The sequence below is a fragment of the Pediculus humanus genome, genomic scaffold (genome assembly GCF_000006295.1).
Source record: "Pediculus humanus corporis 1103172108268 genomic scaffold, whole genome shotgun sequence".
In the NCBI taxonomy this organism is placed as follows: Eukaryota; Metazoa; Arthropoda; class Insecta; order Psocodea; family Pediculidae; genus Pediculus; species Pediculus humanus.
The window spans coordinates 276,107-286,692 of NW_002987837.1; the positions used below are offsets into that span (position 1 = coordinate 276,107).

Here is a 10,586-nt window from a genome sequence, read left to right on the forward strand (position 1 = left end):
TTTTTTTTTCCTTTTCTTTTCTTTTCTTTCATTTTCCTTATTTTCCTTTTTCCATTTTTTTTTTTTTCGATTGTTTTGTTTTTCTTATTTTTTATTTCCTTTGTCATAGAGAAAGAAAACAAAAAAAAAGAAAAAAAAAACGAGAAAAGAAAAAGAAAAAAAAATTATATTGAAACGAAATTTTATTTTTCCTCCTTTTCTCCCCTTTCCCTCCCCTTCATCTCTCGTTTTTGTTTTCTTTCTCTATGACAAAGGAAAGAAATTTTTTTTTTTTCCGTTAAAGTCAATTTGATTTTAAATTAATTTTTTAATTATTTTTTTTTTTCTTCTCCATTTTTAATTAAATAATTTTAAAAATTCCTTTTCGTCGACGCGTTAAAATATAAATAACCCCTTTTATCCCGTTTTTTTCCCGTTTTTTTTTTTTTTTTGGAAATCTAGAATGAAAAATGCATTTCCGTTTATTTCGTACGCATGCTCCTGGAATGTTTTTTTTTTCTCCAAACATATATATATAAATAAAAATATTAAAGTCCGATGATTCAGACTGGAAAAAAAATTTTCTTTTTTTTTTTTTTTTCTAAAACCAATTTTCCAAAGATGATTTTCTACTAAGGGATCCCCTACAGGTTTTCTTTTTCTAACTAATTTTATCGTTCATCGATTCCTTCTTATATCTATATATTAGTTTCCAATCTTTTTTTTTTTTTTTTTTTTTTTATAACAAAGTAAAAGTATACAAACAAACATTTTTTTTTTTTTTTTATCTGGAGAAAATAAACGTATAATATAAAAAAAAACGTTTTTTACCGGGATTCGTTTAATGTACTCCAGAAAATGAAGAGAGAGAGAGGGAAAGATACAGGAGGAGAAAAGAAAATTAATTAATTAATTATTAACGTTTAAACGTAAAAAAAAAAAAAAAAAAAATTTTTTTACGACGTACGAAAAAGCCCTTGGAAAAAAAAAAATTATAAAAAATGTAAAACGTATGAAAAGGCCCCGAAAACTTTTATTATTATTATTATTATTATCATTATCATCAGTATTATTATTATTTTAAAATTAAATTTGAATTATTTAATACGTTCGTTTAATATTTATAATATATATATATATTCGCTGTTGGATAAAAGAAAAGAAAATGATGAACGCGGTTAAAAGTTTATGATGATGATAATGATAATAAGTAGAAAATTATTAAGCCGGTCGGAGGAAGGAGGTTGAAGGAGGAGGGGAGAGAGAGAGGAGGCGAAAAGAGCGGAAGAGATGATGAGAAAAAATGTAGGAGAAAAAAAAGGGAGGTAAAAAAAAGACGTTTGAAATAATTCGGTTTTGCGATGTGAGTGGAAGGGGGGGTAGGGGAAACGTAAAAGAAAAAGGAGGGAAAGGGGAATGGGAAAAGAAATTATGGTTTTTCCGGCGATGGTGGTGGTGGTGGTGATGAATGAAAGAAAGGGAAATGAGGGGAAGTGGTAAGTAACGATGTTAAAACGAGCGTCGGAGCGAGTAGCGTGAGAGTGGTGGGAGAAGAATGGGTGGGGAGAGTAGGGGAGGGAGGAGAGGGAGGGGAGGGGTAATAAAAGTTTTTTTTTTTTTTTTGAACCCACCGGCGATCTCTGCTGGAAAAAATGATAACGACTAAGTTTTTATTTATTTATACTTAATTTTTTTTCCTTTTTTTTCTCATCGTTTATGGAAAAGCAAAAGTGAAAAAAAAAAAAAAAAAAATTTCCACAGGAAATTCTTACGAACACAAATAATAATAATAATAATTGTCTTTTTACGAATAAACTATGATTATTATTATTATTCACACATATAAATATATTTTTTTTTTAAACCTGCAATTTGAATATTTCGCTCGTGCATTTCTTACACTCATTCATCTTTCTTTATTATTATTATTATTATTTTACATTGTTGTTGTTTGTCCTCCCCTCTTCCCTGCCACCATCCCCCTCCTCCTCCTTACCCTCCTACTCACCCGACCGAACCAATTTTAATAAAATTAAATTTTATTATTATTATTTTCTTTATCTTCTGACACGTTTTTTTTCGCATTTCCGCTTTAAATTTTCTATCATATTTAAATATTTATGTATTTATTTTTTTTTTTTTTTACGTAATGCGTCGTCGGTTTTTCTTGTACATATTTATTTTTTTTACTTTTTCACTTTTCCATTTTTTCTTTTTTTCCCTCCCCCCTCCCGAAACAAAAAAAAAAAAAAGAAAAAAAAGGGGAAAAGGTAAAAGTTATGAAAATGTATTAAGGCACGTTCAAGAGAAAGAAAATTTTTATTTCCTTTTGTGTTTTTTTAAAGAAAAAGAAAAAGAAGAAGAAGAAACCATTTTAAATATTAACTCAACACCTTAACCCTCCAGGCAACATAATTTTACATAATAATAATAATAATAATAATTTAAATTTGTATTTCGTACCTGACTTTTTCTAACCTTTTCAATTTTTTTTTCCCCCGAAATGAAAAAAAAAAAAAAAAAAAAAAACTCTAGAAAATTTTTCAACGAAAAGTGTTTGCGTGTGGAGAGGGGGGGGTTTGTACGTTAAAACAAAGAAGAAGAAGAAGAGGAAAAAATAAAAAAAAAAACGACAGCGAAAAATTAATTAAAATTTTTTTTTTTTTTTTGTTTGTTTGTTATCCACCGTACCTGATTTCAAACGTTCGCCATTTTAATTACCACTTGATACCACTTATATTAAAAAAAAAAAAAAAAAAGGAACGAAAAAGGTTTTTCCTTTTTTTTTTTTTTTTTACGTGGATTCATTGAACCTTTTTAAAAATCTAATAGATTACGTTTTCAAAAAATTTTTTTTTCAGAGGAGAGAGAGAGAGAGAGAGAGAAAAAAAAAGGTTCTTCAGTAAATGATTTAAAAGTAAAGTTGAAAACCTGTCGGAAAATTCTATTCGTTTCTTTTTTCCTTTTTTCCTTTTTTTTTGGCTACCACCACCACCACCACCACTCGAAGATTACATTTTGAATAAGAGATGGAGAAAGAAAAAGAAAATGAAGGAAAAAAAATATTTATATATTTTCTTTCTCTATCACTTAATCATATTTTACTAACTTTCTATCTCTCTCTCTCACTCCCTCTCTTTCTCTCTCTCTCTCACTCTCTTCTCTTTTCTCTCCTTTTTTTCTCATTTCTTTCTCTCTCTTTCTCTCTTCCTTATTTTTTCTCTTTTTTCTCTCTAACATTCCCTCTTTTCCTTTTTCTCTCTCCTTCTCTTTCTTTCTCTCTTCCCTTTTCTCTCTCTCTCCCTCTCTATTATTTTTCAAACTTTTTATCACCATTACTTTTCCCCGGTGGCATTTCATGAGTTTTCATTTACCTTCAACCAAAAAAAACAAAAAAAGGATCGTAATATATATATATTTTTCTAAACATAGCAGACGAAAATGTGCGTGTGAGAGAGAGAGTAAAAAAAAAATTTGACAAAAGACACGAGGGAAAACTTTAATAATAATAATAATAAATGCGTGCGTAAATCTTTTGTTTTTTTTTTTCTAATATCGAAACTCGACTTATGACATACGATAGGATATTTCAAAATAATTACATTACATACGTTGTTAGAAAAAAAAAAAAAAAAGAGATGAAAAATGCGCACGAAAGGGTAAAAATAGAATGAGAGAGAGAGAGAGAGAAAAAAGAACCACTCGGCCGTATTTAAAGAGTTATAATTTGTAACGTATAAAAAAAAGGCAATAAAAAAAAATAATAATAATAATTTTTTTTTTGTTTCTTTTAATAACAATTTATGTAGTAAAGTAGTCTTTCCTGCTCAACCCTCTCGGCTCTGGCTCCTCATCCCCCGCCCCCTCAAAAAAAAAAAGAAAAAAAAATTTTTTTTTTCCCCGGATAAATATAATTTACATCATAAACAGTACAAACATTAATTTTTCCTTTTTTTCCTTTTTTAATAATAAATTGAAGGGGGAGGGAGAGAGGAAGAAGGTGGTAGAATGACGTAAGAGAAAGATGCGAAAAATCAATCAATCAATCACAATCGCAGCATCCCGGCTAAGGAGCAAAACTTAAAAAATTTTCATCCGACAATTAGTTTCGAGATTTTTTTTTATTTTATTCTCACGAGTTTTTTTTCCTACCTTCCTCCTCTTTCCCCAACTTCCTCCTCCACCTCCCCCACACACACACATTCGTTCTACTCTTTTTCAACCTTTTTTTTAAATCTCATCCCCTTCTTTATTATTATTATTATTTTTTTTTTTTTCCATCTTCCTACGCGTTTCTCTCATTTCTTAACCTTTTTCATTCTCTCGACAAATTTTTTTCTTTCCGCCTTTTCGGTTTCTCTTTTTTTCTTTTCTGTTTTTTTTTTTTTTGGTATTTCATCTTTTAAATCTCTTTTTCAACCCCGACTCTAGTCTTTTTCAACCTTGACCCCCACGACCCCTTGGAAGAAAAAAAAAAAACACGACAACCATTTTACGACATCTCGCAAAAAAAAAAAATTTATTTTTTATTTTTAATTTTTTTTTTTTTTTTACTGAACCCTTTGACCTTTTCCTGATCCTAGATTTCTGGAAAAATAATCTAGTTTTGGAAAAATCGATATAATACTACGAGAACAAAGCCTCCCCATTTTTTTCCAGTTCCGGTTGTAAAAAACAAAGTAATAATAATAATAATAATTGTCAAATTCCCAAGTTGTAAAGAAGAAAAAAAAAAAAAAAATTTTAAACGTTTTTTTTTTATCGTCGCATCGAACGCGCTGTTGTTGTTGTTGTTACCAACTTCTGAATAAAAAAAAAAAGGAGAAAAAAGAGTTTTTTGGGGGGGAAGGGAGGGAAGGGGAGGAGTAAAAGAAACTCCTTTATGAAATCAGATTAAACTCACCATCAAAAAAAATTTTTCTTTTAATTTATCAAGAAAGTAAAATGGGGCGCTTCCCATTCTCTCTCTGTTTTTTTTAACCCCTCAGGGGGGAAAGGGGAGAACTTTTTTTTTTTTACTTTTTCTCTTTCCGGGCAATGAAAAAAAAAAAAAAAAAAATTCACTTTCTAAAGTTTTTCTTACGCCCCCCCCCTCTTTCCCGCACTGTACATTCTTATGAAACTTAAAGTTCTTCATTTCAACTTTTTATTTTTTTTTTTCCTTCCCCCTCTCCTTCTCCTCCTCTCCTTTCGCGCCATCTTAATTTTTCAACTCCTTCCTCTCTCTCGTTTGTCTCCCCAAATGAAAACTACTTCTTTTTTGGTTAAAAACTTTCTCTTTTTTTCTCTCTCTCTCTCTTTTTCTTTTTTCTTTTTTTTTTTTTACGGATTTTGGTTTAAACTTGAAGTCGTCTATCGTTTCTTTTTTTTTTTTTTTGTTTCCTTTGGCTTTTTTTCTTTCCCTCTCTCTCCCCTTTTTCTCTTTCTCCTTTTTTACCTTTTCCACCTTCAACCTTTTTTTCCCTTCCTCCTTCCCTGTATTTTATTTTACCTTTCGAACAAAAATTACCGCAATTTTTTTTTCTCTCTCCCTCTTCTTTTTTTTTTTTTTTTTTCGAAACTCGCTCAATTAATGTAACATCTTTTGAATGCTAAATTTCACCGAAAAAGAAAAAAGGAAAAAAGGTTACGAAAAAGGTTACGAAGGTTAAGAAAAAGGAGAAGGGAAGAGGGGGATGGAACGAAAAAAAAAATTTGAAAATCCTCGTCGCCAATGACACCCTAATTGAGTTTAAAGTGAATATTTTACAGGGATTAAAACAAAAAAAAAAATGAAAGAGAAAGAGAAAGAGAGAGAGAGACAAAAAGTGTGAGGGGGGGGGAAAAGAAAGGTTAAGGGAAAGTAAAAAAAAAAAAAAAGTGGGGAGAGAGAGAAAGAGAAGACGAAAGGGAAATGACACAGGTGAGATGGAAGGAATAACACAACCAAAACTTATTGACTTATGGAAGGGGTACAAAAAAAAAAAAAAACTTCGTCGGGAGAGGGAGGAGTTTGAAGTGTGAAAAGAAGGGGAAGTAAATTTAGGAGGGGGTAAAATAAGGTGGGGAGGTCGGTAATTACAAATAATTGAGTCATAACGATTTGCATAATTTTCCAATTTATATAATATGGAAGATTAAAACCCCGATAAAAAAAAAGTATTTTGTCGGGTTGAAAGTTTTTTTTCGAAACCTTTCGCAAGGTTTAATAGTCGTGGTTTTAGATTTTTAATCCCGTACGACAAAACGCACCCACCACCCTCCCCCCCCACACGTAAAAATCGTCGTCGCAATTTTTTTTTTTCGTAATTAATTAATTAATTAAAATGAATAAAAATTATTTTTATAAATAAATCACGTGAGGCAAAAAATTACATTTCGTATGACGTAATAAAGAAAATTATTCAGACTACGCGTGTTATTTATTTGCAAACACAAACAAATTTGTTATCATTATCAAACACCGCCGCCATATTGAATTTTCCATATGAGACAAAATAATCAACTCTGGAGCAAACAGACTATCATCAATTCCAGTAAATATCATCACGAATTCATCGCAACAAATAACTATATGGACGGTAACGATGGCATACGGTAATAATAATAATAATAACACATTAACGCGTTCGCACACGCACACGCATGCACACACAAAAATAAAAAAAATAATTAAACTCACCGTAAGTCGTTCAAATCTTTCCTCAATGTCGCCAATTCCGAATTTTTATCCAACGAACGTCTAATTGATTCTTCTAATATGTTAAAGTCTTCTTGTCTCCTTTCTAGTAAAGCATTTACTTGACTTTTTAAAGTTCTAACGGTGTCTCTAACATTATTATCATTATTAACAACATTATTATTATTATTACTGTAACCATCACTAAAAGTTAAAACGAACGGTAAAGAAAACGCGAATAAACACGTCGCGAATAAACACGAACGTCGTATGGACGACATAATAATAATCATATTTGTTTGTTTGTTTGTTGTCACCACCGACTCACGATGTAAACTGAGGGAATGAAAACGAAAAAAAAAAAAACATGGGAGAGAAAAAAAAAAAAAAAAGTCACCGAACAAACAATGTCGGAAGCAGCTGCGCGAGGTTCACGCATGCGTACAAACAACAAACGAGGGTGATTTGCTTCTTCCTTGTTAACAAAAGCCAGGTGTAAACGAAAACGCATTTTTCTGGGACAGGTAGGTAGGTTGGTTGTTTTTGTTTTGTTCAAGTTATATCTTGTACGTACGAGAATATTTTTGATTTTATTTCAAATAGAAAAAACCTGAAAAAAAAAAAAATTTTTTTTTTTTTATCAATGATGATAATAATGATATTATTTTTAATTGAAAATTTTCTTTTTATTTCCCCTCCTTCCCTCCCCCCTCGAACAAATTATTAATTCTTCGTCCTTTTTTTTTTTTAAACTCTTGAAATTTTTCCCATTTCCGGTTTTCCAAACTTTTTTTTTTTTTTCATGTAATAAAAGAAAAATGAGAGAAGGAGCGAGTGAAAAAGGAGCTGGAAAATTTTTTTTTTCTTTTTCCACTTTAAACGTGGAAAACGTTTTCCCATCATCAATTATCAAATAGTAATGAACACGTCATCAAAACTTTTAAAATTTTCATTTTGTTTGTACTACGTCTTATTCACGAAAATTTATATATATCACTTTTCAAAACGAAATAAATTTTTCATTTTTTTGGGGAGGTGGGTGGCTGGGAGGGTGGTTTTTAAGGTGAAGAAAAAAGAATGAGGGGAGGGGAGGGTTGAAAAAACTGTCGTTTCTTTTGTTTCTTATGTAAAAGTAAATTTTCCTTTTGTTTTCCCTGTCATTTCTCTCTCCTGTTGAATTTGATTCTTACGATCGGGGGGGTAGTTTGCTAACCGTTTAAGGGGGGCAGGGACATCTTAAAAAAATTTTAAAATTTACGACAGCAAAAAAAAAACATTTTCATACAAATTTTCTGCTTTTTTTTTTTTTTTTTTTTTAAACGAAGGCAAATAAAAATAAATAAATAAAATTTCTCTTTTCTTTTTTTTGCTATCGTTCAAAACTCTTAAAAATACAAACGGGAGCAAATTTATTATTATTATTATTATTTCATCATTTTCACCACTTATTGTTTTTTTTTTTTTTTTAAATTAACGGATTTTTATATTTTTTGGTTTTTTTTTTTTGAACACCCCTGAATTTGGCGGCCACCTGCTATCTGGAAAAAGACGCCATACGGCAGATGCGTATAAAAAAAAAAAATACCAGTTTTTTAAGGGCCTCCCGTTAACCCCCCTCCTCCACCTCCTCCAACTACTACGAGATACCTCATGGGTAGTATCATTCGAAATGATTTTTTTTTTTTTAATTTTTTTTTTTGGTCCTCCATTTTTTTTTTGTTCGAACTATAAAATTTAATATTATCGTAATGTGACGTCATCATTACATTATCAATCATTGATAATGCGAAAAATTTAAAAAAAAAAAAATTTTAATTGTCAGAAGTGGGATTCGAACCCACGCCCTCAGTGAGGACCAGAACGCTCGTTTATATAATCCATTAATAATGGACAAGGTAATCCTTGAGTCTGGCGCCTTAGACCGCTCGGCCATCCTGACAACGATGACATTCGACGTCTAACAAACAGTTTCGATACTTTTATTTTAAAAAAAAAAAAAAATTTAATGTGAATTATGTGGAATGTAAGAAATTTTTCCCTCCCTTCCCTTCCTTCCTTCCCTCCCCCCCAAAAAAGAAGACGATTCAAAAAAATAAAAATAAAACATAAAATTCTCACGGAAAACAAGTAAAAATTTTCAAAAAAAAAAAAAAAAATGTTTCTTTTGTGTTCTCAATACACAAAAGAAATTCTTTTCCTGAATGAAAGAAAAATTGATCCTTTTTTTTTTTTTTGGAGAATCTCTGATTTTGGCGCCCCATTTAAATTTTTACGCAAAGGTTTCAATACAATTTGAAAAAAAAAAATCTCCAGCAGATTCTTTAGTGGATTCCACGAAACTGTTAATTCCATTATTATTATTATTATTATTACTTAATATATTTATATAATTCTTAAAGAAAATTCCGATCAATACGGGGGTGGAGGGATGAGAGGAAGAGAGAGAGAGAGAGAGGGAGAAAAAATTTTTAAAAAGAGGGAATGAATTTTGTCTATCAGGTAAAAAATTTTATAAAAATCATTAATGACGTCACAATGACAAAGAAAAATCCCTTTAAATATTTTTATCGTTATTATTATTATTATTTTTTCCAGGGATTTTTGTAGAAAAATTTTTTTTTTTTTAAATCCACTTATATCAGAAATAATAATAATAATAATGTCAGATAAAGTGGAGAAAGAGAGAGAGAGACCCTTTAGAGAGATTTTTTTTAATTAAAAAATAATTTAAGGTGAATTTCACGGACAAAATCCTGGACAAAATACACAACAAGAGATAGAAAATTACGTGACACTTGGAAATTTCAATTCCAGAACATAATAATAATGATAATAATAATAATAATGGAAAACGAATTTTCAAAGGTGGAATTTTTAAATGTCGAGGACGACCGAAAACTCGAGGATTTAAGTGTTTGTTTAATTTTCTCCAATTTGTGTTTTCGACAATATCGTCGCGTATTTCAATTAAAATCTTCGTCTCCAATTATTTTCCCCCCCCCTCTCTCTCTCTTTATCTGTCTCTGCCTCTGCCCTATTTCTTCCTTCTCTCTATCCTATCCACTCTTTGTCGGTCCTACCTATTCCTTTTCTTTCTCTTTCTTTCTGTATCAGTTTCTGTCCAATCCATTCTTCCCCCTCTCTCTCTCTCTCTTTGTCAGTCTCTGTCTCATCCATTTTCTTACTCTTTTTCTCTCTCTTTATCTATCTCTATTATATGTATTCCTTTTCTCTCCCCCTGTCCTATCTATTCCTTCTCTCCTTCTCGCTCTCTCTGCCTGTGTCCTATCCATTCTCTCTCTCTCTCTCTCTCTCTTTATCTGTCTCTACCCTATCTGTTCTTTCTCTCACTCATTCTCTCTCTGTCCTATCTATTCCTTCTCTCCCTCTCGCTCTCTCAGTCTGTGTCCTATTCAATTCTTTTTTCTCTCTCTTTACCTGTCTCTGTCCTATCCATTCTCCCCCTATCCCTCTCTGTCTACCCCTGTCCTATCTATTCTCTCTCTCTCTCTCTCTCTCTCAGTATATTTCTTTCAAAACCCCCCCCCCCAAAAAAAAAAAACCATTTGAATCATCCAATTTGTATTTTCGTTTTAAAATTAAACCGAAAAAAAATAAAATAAAATAAAAATTTCGTGAAGCAGATGACGCTGGCGACTACCATTTTTAATGATAATGATGATGATGAATTTAATATAAAGAGTGCGAAAGACAAAGTAAAAAAAAAAAAAAATTGTAAAATATACGTGAAACGAGAGAGACAGAGATAGAAAAAAAAAATATGTATAAATAAAAGGCAAAAGGTGGGTTTTTAATTTCACAAAGAGAGAAGAACATCATAGTCGTAACCCGCAAGCGATTCTTATTACAATAATAATAATAATAATAATATTCTCCCAAAAAAAAAAAAGGACCTTAGGGCATGCACGTTTTATTAGTTTCATCTGCT

At 30.7% G+C, this 10,586-nt stretch overlaps 1 protein-coding gene and 1 non-coding gene across 2 annotated transcripts; both read right to left on the reverse strand.

Annotated features, from left to right (window-relative positions):
• Window positions 1–6,636: 6,636 nt before the first annotated feature.
• On the reverse strand, window positions 6,637–7,148 carry Phum_PHUM500990 (uncharacterized protein; the record flags this gene model as incomplete). The annotated part of the gene is made up of 2 exons (XM_002430786.1): window positions 6,637–6,787; window positions 7,087–7,148. 2 exons carry the CDS (start codon window positions 7,146–7,148, stop codon window positions 6,637–6,639), a joined length of 213 nt encoding a protein of 70 aa, XP_002430831.1.
• Window positions 7,149–8,453: 1,305 nt separating this feature from the next.
• Phum_PHUM501000 lies at window positions 8,454–8,576 on the reverse strand. Its single transcript has one exon. It is a non-coding gene; the product is annotated as a tRNA-Leu (tRNA).
• Between the last annotated feature and the right edge of the window lie 2,010 nt (window positions 8,577–10,586).